This window comes from Lissotriton vulgaris, chromosome 8 (assembly GCF_964263255.1).
Source record: "Lissotriton vulgaris chromosome 8, aLisVul1.2, whole genome shotgun sequence".
Taxonomy (NCBI): Eukaryota; Metazoa; Chordata; class Amphibia; order Caudata; family Salamandridae; genus Lissotriton; species Lissotriton vulgaris.
In genome coordinates, this window is record NC_141696.1 from 1305998760 (window position 1) to 1306015005 (window position 16246).

At 46.1% G+C, this 16246-nt stretch overlaps 1 protein-coding gene across 1 annotated transcript in view; it reads right to left on the bottom strand.

Moving 5' to 3' along the window:
- Window positions 1-16246, bottom strand: part of CUL5 (cullin 5) — a 787955-nt gene that overhangs the window by 569203 nt on the left and 202506 nt on the right. The window contains exons 6-7 of the mRNA XM_086935237.1: window positions 3143-3288; window positions 2972-3052 (exon numbers count right to left, since the gene is read on the bottom strand). Of these exons, the coding sequence (XP_086791363.1) occupies window positions 2972-3052; window positions 3143-3288 (227 nt within the window). The remainder of the gene's footprint in view (window positions 1-2971; window positions 3053-3142; window positions 3289-16246) is intronic.

The window sequence follows — 16246 nt, forward strand, 5'->3', positions numbered from 1 at the left end:
GGCGTCGCACCATGCCCAGGGACCGGAGGGTATGAGGCAGGCCGCGCCGGCGACTCTCGCGGAGCCGCGGGGATGGGGTCACCCGAGCCCCCGGCCGCATCGCGCGAGCGTCGGGGGGAGTCGGGGGTACGATGACGACGCCCCGACTTCTTGTGCTTCTTACCTGACGAGGATGACGAGTGGCGTCGACTTCCGGAGCGCCCGGCGCGGCTCCGCGACCGCTCCCTCGAACGCTCTTCCGACCTCCGGCCGGACCGGGACCGCTCCCGGTCCCGACGTGGGGCCGACACCCGGAGCTCCAGCAGCTTGCGGGACCGCTCCCGTCTAGCCTTGTTGGTAAGGGCCCGGCAGTCGACGCAGGAGTCCACGTCGTGGTCGGGGCCCAGACACCGGAGGCAGAGGCGGTGATGGTCTGTGACCGACATCGTGCGCTCACAGCCATCGCAATTCTTAAATCCTGGCATCCTATCAGGCACAATAGAGGAAAAAAGACAATCGAAAAACTTGGTCAAAGACCGGAGTACTGCTCTTCAGATCTGCGTCCACTGGCGCGGAAAAAAGAAGAACTGACGTCAGCGCGCGGAGGCGGCGTCTATGTACTCCAGCGACGTCATCACGGCGCACGACGCCGACGACGGACGCGGAGCCGCAGGGGACGCCTGCAGACGACGCCTACCGACGCGCAGGGGTACTGCTACGCAAAAGTTTCCGGATCCAGACTGACGCCTGGGGATATTCTAAGGTAAGGAATCTAACACTAACGTGTTTCTTTCAGATCTTGTGTGCAGGGTGGCGGTGGGTTGTTCCTTCAAATCTTCCGCAGGCTCCACTTATCCTCGGTCCACTGCTTCCTCCGTGCAGGCAGTTCTTTTATTAGCCGGTCCGATAGGATAGAGGGTGCCGGTAGTGCGGTTACGAGTGGGGCCGGAGGATCTCACCGGCGTTGTAGTGCCTACGCTTATGTGCAGTGGCGCAGCACTTATTTTCCCCTTGCTTAGCCGCGATAGGGTTTTTGGCGGTGGCGGTAGTTGCTGTTTACCGCATTCTCTGGGGGGTCCGTTAGGTTTAGGCAGGGAACGCCGTGTTTTGCGCCTCGTTGCTGGTAGTCTTCAGTGTGGTGATGCCGCTCTCAGCTTGTATCACCTTTCATGGCGTGCTTTGCTGCGTGAAGTCGCCTCTGCCAGTGTTACATGGGTTACGTTGCGCACTTGGGGCTGCGGCTCAGTGTGTGCACCCCAGGGCCCCCTCGTTGTCACCTCACGGTCCGGCTGGCATGTCGGTTTCAAAATGGCGCCAGGTACCGCTGCCTTAGCGCCAGTACAGGCGGCCCGTAGAAATCAGCCGCGGCGCACCCCCAGGTGTTGTGTAGGATTCCTGCCAACCGCCTCCGTGTTAGTACCGTCCCCCGCGCCTCATGCAGGCTCTTAGGGACCATCCACGGGTGTACGCTCCATGGCGGTAGCGTCCTGGAGCTCTGCCCGGTCCACGCCAGCTGCCGGTCGGGGTCGGGCCAGGGGAAGCGGGTGCCTCGGAGTGTCCCAGGTGCGGCGCTCGAACGCAGGAGGAGCGGATGTCAGTCTCTAGGCACTGCGATAGGTCGCAGTGACGCCGCTCACCTCCGGGGCCTCTTCGGCGTTCCGTTGCTCGTGGTCTGTTGGTCCGGCCTACGCTCTAATTGAGGCCGCGGCTTCACCCAGGGGAGTAGGCCTCAGCAGTCTTGGCGGTCCCACACGGCCCCAGCTGGCGTCACAGGGTGGATCTTCGCCGTCGCTTGGTCTCTCACACCTACGGCGACTTTAGGGGGCCGAATCGGGTGGGTGGGGTATTAGGGAAGGAGGATATTCAGCTGGTGTTGTGGGCTATCGACGGAGCTCGATCGCTACACGTCCGCCATGTTTGGCTCGTAGCCACGCCCCCCCGGGGGGAGACCTCATGAAACAAAATAATAGAACTGCTTTTGAATTCCAGATTTTCTTTTTTTTGCTACCTAACAAAAACACTTCTTTTTTCTTGAAGAAAGTAATCCCCGTTAGGACTTCAAACGGAAATTTGTTGCCTACATCGAATTAAGAAAAAACTCGGCTGAATTCAGTCCAGTATTAGCTCGTAGGCACCCGGGTCATCCGGAATATCGCAAAGAAAATCTTGGGAATGATTTTCCAACTCAGAGTTACTCATTTGATTTCTATTGCCCCATATTAGAACATTGTTCTGCTCAGTGCTTAATTTGAGCCAGTGGTTTCCGGTGCTTGGTACCAGCACTTAATTGTCAACACCAGCGCTAAGGATAAGTCTGACACAAGGCGGCGCTGTCTGGCTAATTCCGAGATTACTACAACAACAGTAAATTAATAATTCAATATACATTATAAATGACTATCAGCTTCCGCCCAAGCCATTCTTAAAGCTTTGAGGGCCTGTAATAGTCAGAATTGTCACATTTGTAGGAATATTATGGTTAGTAATTGTGTTTTTACTATCATTCATTAGCAGCATGGCAGGGGCAATGTGAGGTGAAAGCAGCAATGTCCACCTGACAAGAGACCTGGCACTTTTTTTTACAGAAAAAGATTAATATCGAAACAACCATTTATAATATCAATTGCATCATCAAGGTTACACCCTGGAAACTAGGTCTCACAAGTAGTCTGCATTGCCTTATGAAGTACTCTACTGTTGTACCCATCTCAGATATTTATGTAATTTGTCAAGGTCTAGTTATTTTATTACAATTGGAATGTTCATTCTGGTAAAAGTTTTTCTATTTTGTGTTTCATACATAGTGCTTCTGTCAAATATGGCTTTTCTTGTTTGAAAATAAGAGAAAATATTGATGTAATATGACAACTTTATTTACACCTCAACGTGGAAAACAAGAATCTGTGCTGGCATGTAGAAGCTTTAGACCATCCAGCATTTTATGAACAAGTACATACTTAAAAAAATATATTTTCAACTGGACCATACATACCGCTTGTACTGAGTTACATTCTCGGCGTGTCTCTAAATATCGTAATGCTCGTTTTTCTTCTTCCTTCAACTTGGCATCTGCCTGCCCAGAAATAAAAAGGGATTTATTTTATATGCATTGGCAATTTTGAAATAAGCATTTTAATGATCAAGATTGTAACATGTGACTTACATATTTCATGTAATTTTGAACACCATTCTGCTGCAAATAAGAAGGAGCCTGAGTTCTGTAAAACCTCTCAGTTGAATCCAGATAAGCCTTCTCAAAATTGTCCCTATAGATCTGTAACTTATCATCTGGGTTCGAACAAAGATTAACTGCAAAGAGAACAAATGGAAGAACATAAGTAAAAATAATAGGTCAGGTGTAACTATAACAATTTTAGCTGGTGGAATGACCTTATCAAAAGGCAGTTTTAATGTCAGGTGAGCAGAACATAAAGCAAATCACTAGCCTATGTGCTTCCCTTGTTTCATATAATGAGTGAAACCGGTCACATGTGCCAGGGCACTAATCATCGTGCCCATACTTCCCAACCACAGCCCGGTAGGCACTCCTATCACATTTCATCCTCTATGCCTTTAAAAATCACTTATCACCAGTGCATTTTCACTAACTATCACAATTGGAGCTACAGGATGAATAATTCCAAAGTGGAAGAATAAAAAGAGCGAAGCATACATTAGTTTACCCAATGGACGACAAAAGGCAACTGACATTTACAATAATTATAAGCAACCTTTCCTTTTCTAATCAAGAAGTTAAGATGGAAGACACATAAGCCAGACAGGGGTCAGGGAAAGATGTTTGCATATATCGCTTGTGCAAACTAATGGGTTCTGAATTAGAACCTGTGCACTCGGAGTAGTGCATTTAAAATGCGTGTGTAAGTGGTGAGTAAGTCTTTGGATGGCAAGCTCTTTAGTTGGAGCAACATTTTTATAAAGACTTTCAGCACTTACACTAACATTCTCATTCAAACTCCAGCTCTGTTATGGGGGCCCTCTAAAAAGTCTTAATTCGGTCTAGAGGTTGGTCAACACATCACTGTTGGAAGGCGATTCACTATTAAAATTGAATTACAGTTCACCTGAGGGTACACACACAAAAAAGTAACTTAATGTATTCCAAGACCTGTATCATAGGCATCTTCACTCAAATAATAAATATTAAAATATTAGAATATTTGCAGCCAATGGAGGTTTACTGAGTCAGTTATTTTTTTTTAATACACAAGATTTTATTGATTTTGTGTGACATAATGTAAATATTACAGCGATGGCAGTAAGTGCATCTGCAAGTCAAGCAATATAACAGTGAGTCGTTCCAGTCTGTAATGATTCCACCATCTGACCAATATTTGCAATGTATGTGTGTGGGAAGCTCCGAGCTTCGTAAATGGGCTCCTCCATCATCGTGCACCAGTCAACTACCCTGCGCCAAGAATTGATCCTGGGGAAGTGGGAGGACATAAAACCACACTTGAGCAATTTCTCTTTTGCCAATCTGGGTGCCCAGCCCTACCAAGGATCTGTCATCTCTGCTACCCCTATTACTTCCATCAGGCAGAGCAAAGCAATTCAGAGTGTGGGGGCAATAGTGCGCTCCAACACTCGTGAGGGAGTCCGAAACACTACCACCCAGTAGGGAGTAAGCAGCAGACAGGACCATGACGTGGAATAAAATATGCATGCTCCTCGTCACACCTCAGGCATGCAAACAAGACCTGCTGATGGGCCCTCCCGAGATGCCTCAGCTTCCAGTAAGTGGTGTACAGGTAGGTAAACTGAATCGGCACCACTCAGCGGAGATTGCCAATTCCCTGGGTGCATGAGGGCCTCTTTCCAATCATTGTCTTCCAGGGTACCCACAGAGTTATTTGTAAAGCTTTGATGCCGATATTTACTACTAAAAATTGTACCATTCATGAACTGGATACCTGAGAGGCAGGAGGGTCATTTAGGAATAAAATGAAGATGCCTATGATGCAAAACCTAGAATACAAGCAAGTAACTTTTTCTTTTGCATCATGGTATTCACAGAAACAGACAAACATTACAATAGGGTAGCAAGTGCATCCCCATTAGTATTTGCATCCAAGCGAGATTGGCACCATAACAGACCTACATAGATATTTGCCTTTCATACTTTTAACCTATACGATGTTCCAAAGCAGCTTGACAGACTTATCTGCTATGGACTGTGAATCCAAAGAGTAATGTTTAGTAATAGGACAACATTTCAACTAGTGGATTTACCCATTTCATTTAGTGCAACTGTGGTAGAGGTTACATTTAGTCTCTATATTAGCTTTCCTTTTCAACTAGGCATCTTTATCTGATGGTGGTTTGCACATGTTTCCCTAATACGAGAAAGTGCCCCATACACATTTATTCCTGGTAGTTATTGTTGCATTGTAGTCTGCACAATTAGTTCCAGGGTCACACATATTAGAACGTGATGACCTAGAATTCTTTTGTTTTCCTGCTCAAAGGAGACAACTCTTTTTCTCCAGATGAACTAAACACGCTATTCTGCCCCTCTGGCACAGTACGATAAAGCTGGTGTTTTATTATGTAAACATCGTCCATGCTGAATTTGGTGTGAGGCACTTCACACCAAAGTTATCATGTAAGCTGCAGTGAACTGTGACTGAGATGCAGCTTTGCAGGCCCCGACCTTAATCCTGAGAAGGAAAATAGCTGTGCAAGAAAAATGTGCAGGCCTACACACACAGACAGGATGCATTTGTTAATGCACTGAGGCTGGCTTCCTGACACATTATACCATGGTATGGGGTTAGATCATGCCTACAGGTCTGGCAGAAGTGTACTCCCGAAATGCTCTTGCTAGTGTAGTGGTATTAGTGATAGATAGAAGTAACATTAGGAACAATTAGCATGCTTGAATTGTTTGTGTTTTTCACCATTCTAATAATGCTTATAACAATGGTGTGTTTCATTTGCTTTATAATCGCAGCTAATGTTTGATTTACAAGGATTACCTCTTTTCAATAAATGTTTAAAAATGTATCCTAGCCTCTCTTCTTTGTACACCTTGGGCATGCAAAAGTGATCAGTTTCCACTAATTCCTTAGGAATCAGAGTGGTCATGTTCAAGAATACTGACAATATCTATAACTGTAGATGGTTAGGAGGTTAGAGTGGTACTGTGTGCCAGAAAAAACACCATTTACTGATGATATAAGTAGACTCAGTTTCCATATTGTGAAGTTTTGCTGACCTAATGCACAGTCCTACTAAATCAGTAGAAACCGTATAACATGGTGCCACCAATATTTTAGGTTTGGTACCTATTTAATGGATCTCCTGAGTAGTTTTCTTGTGTGTGCCAACGCTTCTTTATCACCTTTATATGGAGACGTAAGGGGTGATGAGGATTTATCTTCCTAAGCTTTGAGAGGAAGCATCTATGTCTGCAGGTTGATCAAACATGGTCTTTTAAAAGGATTGCCCCTATAGGGTTTCCTTCCATTGAATCTCATTCATTAAATATGGCCTAAGCAGTGATTATTGTTGTTAATTGTAGACAAGCTGTCACTTATCATTTGGCTAGATATTGACTCGCGCATGGCAGGGGAGAAGTTACCTTCCTGGTTGAAGCACACACAGCTTATAAATTAAGTTTTTTATTCCTGGGTTAATTTTCCAGCACTCGATGCAACTTCACAAACATTTCACACATACACTAAGGCTGCAGTTCCGACTGCATATAGACCTTATGAATATTTAGAAATACCCTTAATGTACCAGGAACATCATAAGTTGTTCCAAGGCGCACTCCCACATACACTTCAAAATGTAAGACTAGACCCTCTCAGTAATGAAAGGGCAACCACGGAGGTATTAGCAGGATGTATGCCTTATTTGCACACAAATACATTAAACAAGCGAGAAACGCCTGCTCTCCTGAACCATCTGGTTAGGTTGAATTGATGTCGGATGCAGTACATTATGCGTACATTAACTACTGCCCCAGCTAAGTCTCTTCAAGCTAGTCAGGCTCAGCTAGCTGTGCCTGTAATTAGTCAAGTGACCATTAATGCCATTATGGGTAAAATCATTACCAAACTAGATGAAATTCCCTTTTTAGATTGCACAAAAAAACCAATCAGATGGAAGCGGTGTGTTCCCATATGGGACCCCAGGACAAATTTAGAATTCTCACTATGTGTCTTCCACTTGGTATGTCTTTCCCTGTTGAGGCGTGTAATACATGTCATACTCTATTTCATGCCATTTACACCCTTACTCACTGCACTCCTTCAATTGCAGTTTTACCTGAAGTCCTTAAACAGATTCAGGCTGAACATGGAGCAGCCCCTCTCCTGAATTTGGGGATGAAATTCTCCCATTGAAATTCCTTTTTGGCAGGGCTTGGCGTTTCAGAAAGAGATCATCTTGCCGTGATTGCTACCAAGGCCCTCAAGGCGACTATTCTCCACAGGGCGCGGAAGATGCTAAGACTCCAACTATGGTAACACCTTCTATCCCTCAAGATCCCATGGCAGGAGTAACTGCTTCCGTAGAGGGCAACAAAGAGTGGCAGGGATCCTCTCAGGAACCTGGATTTACAGGTGAGATTGATTACTCTAACTGAGGTAATTTCGGGTAGCAGGCCTCTTTTGAACAATTGGCAAGCAGTAACTCAAGATACTTGGGTTCTTGAATCGGTGCAGGAGTTCGACGACTCCCCTCAACAAAGTCTCCCTCCCCAAGAGATGTACTTTTCCCAATAAGAGCAGAATTTAATCTTCTCAGAAATAAAGGCATTCAGAGAAAGGAGCAATCTGCTTGTCAGACCCCAAACCTTACAGGTTTCTCAGTTCCATTTTATTAGTGGAGAAGGGGGGTGGACTAAATCTGAAAGACTTCAATGCCTGGATTATTTTCCAGCTTTTCAATATGGAAGAGAGCCATCTTCTTCCAGACATCCTTCCAGAAGGATGTTGGACGGTACATCTAGATCTGAAAGACGCCTACTTAATGATCCCAATCTTTTCCTAACATTGACGCGCCTGCAATTCAGGTGGCTAAGTGGTTATTACAAGTTCAATGTTCTTTCCTCTGGCCTCTTCTCGGGTCCTTGGTGCTTCACAAAAAGCAATTAAACCGGTCATAGAATCCCTTTGAGCGAAGAAAGTACGCTTGATCATTTACTTAGAAGACCTCATTCTGATGGCGCAAGACTGTCAGATAGTACTGACACATCTGGAGGGTACAATCAGTGTCTTGCAGGAGCTGGGGTTCATTATCAAAGCACAAAAGTCTCTTTTGATTTGTTCGCAATGCATAGTTTCTGGGGTCCAGATTCGGTTATTTCGCAACTGATACTTCCCCGTGTATATAAGCATAGGGACTACCTAACACCTGGTGGTCCTTTCTGGGCGCCTAGATGCTCCTTGGAGCGATTGCCGCGCGATACAAATTGGCACTTACATTACATTACATTACATATGAAGCAGAAAAAAAATCTCACTTCAATCCAACAGCGAATAGGCACTGTATGTCGCAAATGCCTCCAACAGGAAGTCGTTATCATCCGTGAACATTTCAGCCATCCAATTCAGTAATGGAAATGAACATACATGTTCTTAAATAGCCGGAGCCTCTAGCACCAGAGGACAACTTGGGCTTACTTCGAGATAACTGTGTGCCAGAAAGTCATTGGCCGCAGTCCATATGCTCCAATTGCCGAGGACCCCATGAGCCGTTGCGCAGGCCATAATCCCGAAACCAGAACTATCTATTCCATGAGCAAATAAGGGACTCATTAGTAGATTAAAATCCAGGTCAGGATACACCGTGTTGCAGACTCACAAATCCAGGGCCCATTCAAATCCACAATCCAGGCAACGGAAAACAGGCTGCACGCAAGTGAAGTATGAGAACCGGAAAGATAAACCATACGCCACACTCAGAGTAGCCAGAGGTAGCGATCCATAGTATTCTAGCATCCGGTTACGAAGCTGAAGCAGCCGGGGCAGAGTGTCGTGGGGCACAAAATGTGCATCCATTTTGGAGTAAACAAATTACCAGCAGTACGCCCGCTCCCAAAGCGAGAATTAACGGGAAACCGCTGAAGACAGTCGAAAAAAATCGAATGAAAAAATGCTGGAATCACACCAAATATAGCTTAGAATGAGGTCACAAGGCCAGAACTTACTACTTTAAAAAAGTGTGCCAGGCCCGTGGTTGACGAGGCATTAAAGATTGTGTGAATCAAAGCACAGAAATGCAGGGGCAGATCTGTATTTAATAAGGAAGGTACCTCAGTACGAGCGTTTGCAACATGAAGGACGAATGTTTCACGTGCAGATGTAAGGGCGACTTCCTTCAGGGACAAAAGAGCTCTTATTCGACTCATCTTGTTGAACTCTGCTTTCAAGGTCGGAATAGAAGGACAGATGGAAACATCGAGCCTCCCATGTGGAGGAGGAAACAGGACATTCTAACAGGAAACCACACATTGGGAAACTGTAACAATATACGGAATACCAGTAAGCATACCACAGCAGTCTTCATTATTCAATAACAAATAACTATTGTTTGCAAGCAACGTGAAAGTTGGTGTAATAGCCGGGTTGGAGGTGCCTTTCAAAACACACGCAAGATGTGGTGCCATTATATTACAAGAACTGTGCAATTGCAGATTCCTGTAGACTAAAGAGTGAACTGGTGTGGATCAGCAGTCTTCACCTTTTAACCACTTGGACGCTAAGGGATATCAGCTCATATAATGAGATTTCCATTGAAATGAATGGGCAGTGCATGACAAGTTACCCTTGTCATTAGCATCCAAGTGGTTAAATAAACTTCCTTTCCTTCCCTCAAGCACTTATATGTAAACGGGAGATTCCAAACTTCATGAAGATAAGCGCCACCTAAAGGCTCATATCTACCTATGGCATAATGTTTCATACATGACTCAAATTCAAACAGAGGAAAAGGTAGTGTTATCAACCCATGCATCAACCAAACCGCCGAATTCGACTCGGCTACAGAAAATGGTAACGGCTCCAATTTCTCAATATGCAACAGAGAAAACTAGGCCTGTTTAACCCGTTTGTTTGTCTGTTTGTTGTTTAACCCGTTCCGTGCTGCCGTCGGCCATTGACCGACGGCAGCACTACCTCCCCAGTGCTGCCGTCTGCCAATGGCTGACGCAGCCCGCCCGTTTTGCGGAAGTGCTGCACTACCGCAAAATCGCGGCATCGGTAAACGGGTTAACAGTCAAATTAAAAGGTAAAAATAATGAAGTCGTGTTCATGTTATCCCAAGGCACCTTCCCAGATTTTAACGTTTGTAGAGTCCAAGCAAACTGTATAATAAAACGTAATTGATTTTGTCCATGGTACAGAACTGCAACATCTTGTTGTACAATGTCAACAACAGATGAAACAATATTATCTAATATATAAATACGGGAAGAAAGGGTGTTAATGCTATTATCTACAACGGCAGGCACTTTTTTCTAAATTGGCCTGATCAATAGCTCTGAGCCGAGAAGCAGCTTCAATTTGGGACAATTTCCAAACCTCGTTGTAAGCAGCATATATCCATCTTTTCGATCTGCCTGCTGCAGGACCTCTTACATAATCATTCAAATCAACGGAGTCAGTAAGTTTAGACAAGTGTGATTTAACTGACGCTAAGGTAGAGTGTTTGAGCCAACTCTGACATAACTTGCCGACAGAATAGGTGGTGACCGAATGTTGACTCTAGAATCGGGGATCTACTCTAACCTCTGTATAGTCAGGGGTCAGACCCAGAAAACGGTGCTGGCAGGAATCTCCACTTTTTTAACACAGCAACCAGCCTTCGGAATTAATGCTGGAAACATTAAAAGAGGAATTTCTCAACAGGGCTTATAAATCACTAAGGGAAGTACTGGTGTAATTATTTCAATGGGGGTATTCACCCAAATCAGGAAACAAAGAAGCATTTAATTTTTTAGAAGTAGCCAATCCAAAGCAGGTGGTTTGTGAAATAGAAGCATTCAGAAACAACATATGGTTTGGGATGAGGCATGCACGATGCAAAGCCTCAGTGGCTTGCACTTTCCAACTTTTAGAACACCAAACAGATTTAAGATCTACGGTATCTTTCCACAGTTCATAGTCCCCAACAGCCAACTGGTCAATAAAGGACTTCGAATACAGTAATTTTGTGTGGGTAAGTCTAAACCTTGGAAGAGGACTTCTCAGTCATCTTAAAATAAAATGCATCAGGGGTTGATTGATCAAAATCAGTAAAATAAGAAAACTTTTTTAAAAGAGATTTAGAGCTGCCTTTTGCAGGTGCGGGACAATGTTCACCCTGTGTGTAGTTTACCACATTTCTAAACGGGTTAGCTTAATGCATAAAGTGAGTTCCAAAATGCTGGTAACAGAATAAATCACCATAGTCTGCAGAATCTAGATATAAATCTTCAGCATCAAAGGCAGCATAATATTTCAAATAAGAAAATAAAGCCTCTACGGCCTGGACGTCCCAATCATCAGAGCAAATATTTTTTTTAATCACATCCCCCATAGAAACACGAAGTACATTGGGGACATTAATAACCTCTGTTGGCCCACGAATCTGGAACTTTACAGCATCCCATACAATCCCATCTAAAACGGGCCAAGCAGTTATATTCACAAATGTCTGGTCCCTCTCCATTATGTGTGAAGAGGAGTGGGGAGCCAAAGTTCAATCAATTAGTCTAATCGTAGTTCTTTCTTGAACGTATTGTCCATTTACAAAACAAAAAAAATACACCACAAATCCAATGGGCATGAAAAAAAATAAACGAAAAAAGCCCCAGCCAAATGTAAGTCCAAAGGGGAATCAACATTTTTTCTTTAAACCAAGTAGCAAAAATCGAAACTTTTGAAGGTGACTTTGATGTGGTAGAGCCAGTGTCAAATGAAAAACGTGATTGATTAGCCACACGGGTCTCCAAATCAGGCATAGACAAGTCAGTGGGATAAGTATATTCAGTATCATTAAGAGGATCACCAACAGGTGTATTCAATAAAGGATTCGCAACTGTATTCATCTCAATGGCAACATCAGGCCCGATGGCAGGATTCGGGGCCAAAACAGAGTGTCACACCATTGCTGGGCACGAGACCGCAGGTGTCATACTAAGAAGAATCGGCCACCCTGTGTAGATTCACATTGTTAATGGAAATGTACCTGTTCCCCTTTCGCCCAGGAAAAGGAGGTAAAAGGACTTTTCTTGTACCCTGCACGCCAAGCACAGGAACTGGAGCTCGATAGGAGGAACCAAATTCCTTCTTGTTCTCGATCTTCTCTCTGACCAGTTCTCCAACTTGGGGTAGTCAGCCAACTACCGGAATCTGAAACTGAGCATCAGATGTGGATGGAAAATGTTCCTTTGCAAGACCGTCTCTGGTCTTTCGTAGGTTCTGTAAAACATTATAATGTTCATCTACGTCAAAGGATGCGGCAGCCGCCGCCATGTCTAGACCCTCAAGGTCCGAAACAAACATTTTGATGCCAAAGAGCATTTCTTATGGGGTCCGCCCAGCCAGAGACCTTATAGGGAGATTATTTAGTGCACGCTGAACGCTGTTAAGGTGGGTTAGCCAGTCTCTGCCAGTATCTAATACCTTAGCTGTAAAAGATTGCTTTAAGTCACGGTTCATTCGCTCCACAACACTACTGCCCTCAGGCCTGTATGGAGATGAAAATTTGACCTGGACCCCAGGGCCAACTGGGAACCAAAACCGGCCCCAGCAAAGTGCTCGGCCGGCCACCCGGAGGAGGTCGGAGCTCTTTGCCGGGCCAGTTTTCGGCCGATTTTGTTGCAGGGCTGATTTTGCAGCTATGCTGCATAAACAGCCCTGTAACAAAAACGCCCAAAACCGGCCCACTCCCTTGCGGCGCACCAGGGGATTGCCCGGTGGACGCAATGGCCAGTCCGGCCCTGCTGGACCCCCAAAGAACTCATGGCATCCTTGTATGCCTTAGAGGCAAACGCTGGACCCTGGTCCGAATGGAAGGTACCGCACGTAAAAATTCCCACAAAGACACGTGAATCCCTTACAACAGTTCTGGAATCAGCACTGCATTGCAGCCATAACCACACAAAGCGTGTGCACGAATCAACTGCTACTATGATGTACTTATAAGCAGTATCAGATGAGAAAGGACCACAGTGATCTAAATAAACACACACAAGCGGTTTATTAGATATGTACAACTGAGTTTGGGGCGGGCGTGCAGCAGTAGAAGGTTTAATTTGCTGACAAATGCCACATTGAAGGACATAATCACGCGTCTGTTTGTACAAACCCCGCCACCAAAATCGTTGTTGGAAAAGAGATACAGTAGCTGGCACGCCGGCATGCGATGAGGCCATCCCAGCATGGGCTGCTGTAATTAAAGTCTGCCTGTGGTCCGCGTTGGGTATCAACTGGTCACCAACGTCGTTAATTCTCAAATAAGGAACATTATCAGGACTTAAGTGATAAAGAGTATTTAGAAGGGAAACTTCTAAGGTAATTACCTCCCTTAACTGTTGCGGCAATAGCTGCCAAGATGTCATCATCAATCTTACTTTTGGAACGTGTAACTGCAGCTTATTGCATATGTTGCAACTGCCGTCTTAGCGGCTTCATACGCAAGACAATTGCCAACAGCATGAACTCCGACACGCTGGTGACCCAGAGTATGAATTACAAACACGAGTGGCTGCCGTTCTTTAAGCTCAACTACTCGAACTCAGATCATTTTATGTTTTATTGTGTGACCCTTGGAGTCACGATAATCCTTTTGAGTCCAAAAGGGGAGATTGTCATTGTCTGATTAAACACAGTATTAAGAGTCGCTTACAATAAGAGTAGTCACACTGGGATCGGCGTACTCCAATGCAAGCATCAGAACACAAACTTCTGCCAACTGGCCGGTACAGTCCCCTAATGTCTGGGTGTGCACGACATCGGACTTGAATTCACAATCCACCATAGTACCTACCACATTTGCTGGTGTCTGACCAATGGCCCGGTGGCAGTGGGCTGATTGGTCAATACTCGGAGAGTTCGCTAGCATCCTACGCATTTCGCCCCGCTGACTGCGAGCGGAGGCGTCATTTCGCTGATTGCTTTTAAATATTGCCACTAACTTGTTTTAAAATTATGCAGGTGCTGCTGTATTCTTGCTTCCAGGGGTGAGCTGCCGGCTGGGGCTGATCGTGTTCTCGCGGGCTCCCAGCGGCAGCGGGCGCCATCTTAGCTTGGACTGAACTCTCCATCACAGCCCTGCCACTCCCCCGCCGCTCCGCCCCTATTTAAACAGGCAATATGAGGCAGCGCAGCGGACGAGCGCAGCGGGCGCGACGGAGGCGCGCCGGAGTTGCGCCTGAGTTAAGCCCGTCTGCGCCCGATCGGCGCCAGGGGTACGAGATACTACCGGTTTTGTCACGTACTCACCATCTCAGTTATGCCTGCTTTGGGCCCCAGGCTCCATCGACCCCTCCACAACGACCTATCTGATACATCTCGGTCTATACACCCCCCCTCCCCACTCCCTTCCCGGGATTGCATCACATCTAGCCTCACCACCCCCCACACCTCCTTCTGCTTCCCCCTCACTTCCGGCTCCTCCCGTTCCTTTATTCAGCACTTCGGCCACACTTCTAAACACCAGGTCTGCAGTCAATCACCAATACGAACTATTCGATTACATCGACTCCCATGAACCAGATCTCTTATTCTTAACCGAGACCTGGTTCAAGACTGACTCCCTGCCCAACGTGCTTGCCGCTTTACCATCTTCATATTCCGCCATTCGAGCGGACCGCCCATTAGGCAAGCGGGGTGGAGGAGTGGCCCTAATAGCTCGGACTGATCTTAACTTCCAAGTTCTCCCTTCCCCCCCTATCCCCGATGTTGATCACCTCGTAGCCCGTTCGACCTCCCACCAGGCTCCCCTCACTAGCGTCTTAATCTATCGCCCCCCCCCCAACCCACTCCCTCATTTCTTCCCAATATCCAGACCCTCCTGGCTACCCTGGTTATTAACAATTCATCTGTACTAGTTCTAGGGGACCTTAACTTTTGGCCTAACGATCCTGCCGAAAGCCTTCAATCAAAGGAGTTTACCAGCCTTATGAATAGTTTGAACTTCTCGCCGCTCATCCATAGTCCCACCCATATACATGGTCATACGCTAGACCAAATCTGGTCACTGAACATCCCATCCACATCCCCCATAATATCTCCATGCTCGTGGTCAGACCATTCCACCATCACGTTCTCCCTTGCTCTAGCGCCCCTGGTCAAACGCCCGCTCCCCAAAAACACCTGGGTTCGGAAATGGGTCAAAACAGACATGCCTTCTCTCTGCTCAGCCCTGGCCAAAACCAGCCCTGACTTATCCGACCTTGCAGCTACCTCCCAGTTGGCCGCTATCAACAACTGGCTTACTGTGGCGGGTGATGAATTCGCTCCCTTAAGGCGGCTAACAGTCAAACGGGCCCACGCAGCCAATCGCTGGTTTACTCCCGACCTCAAAGCAAAGAAACTAGCTGCAAGGAGGGCCGAGCGAGTTTGGAGAAGAACCTACTGCCCCGCACAAAAGTCTACCTATCTGTCTGTCTTACAAATTTACAAAAAGGGCATTCTTGAAGCAAAAACTGAATACTATACCAACAGGATAATGACAGCTGAATCCCAATCGAAGGAAATCTTCTCCACCGTCCATGAACTAGCATCATCCAGCAGAGCCACGGTCACCATCCCCCCTTCCCAGCCCCTCTGCGACTCGCTCAACGAGTTTTTCATTGACAAGGTTGTCAAAATTAAACGCAACATTCCCCTGCCCTCCCCCACATTTGTCAATCCCTCCCCACCCCCCACAACCCTCAAATTGACCAACATTCCATTATTAACCTATGACTCACTCCTTCCTTTGTTTCATCGGGTCAAATCAGGCTCTCCTCTGGATTTTGCCCCTGCTCGTATCCTCAAGGAAATCTACTCAGCCTGCCCCACACCACCTTTGACCCTTTTAAATGATTCACTTATACATGGTACCGTCCCGAGCCCACACAAATCGGCGGTTGTTATTCCAATCCTAAAAAAACCTGACGCCGACTCATCCTCCCCCTCCAACTACCGCCCCATTTCCCTCCTGCCTTACCTTGCAAAAGTCCTGGAAACCCATGTTACCACCATTTTGAGCACCCATGTTGAGGCAAATCATTGTCTCTCCCCCTGGCAAGCCGGTTTCCGTCCCCTGC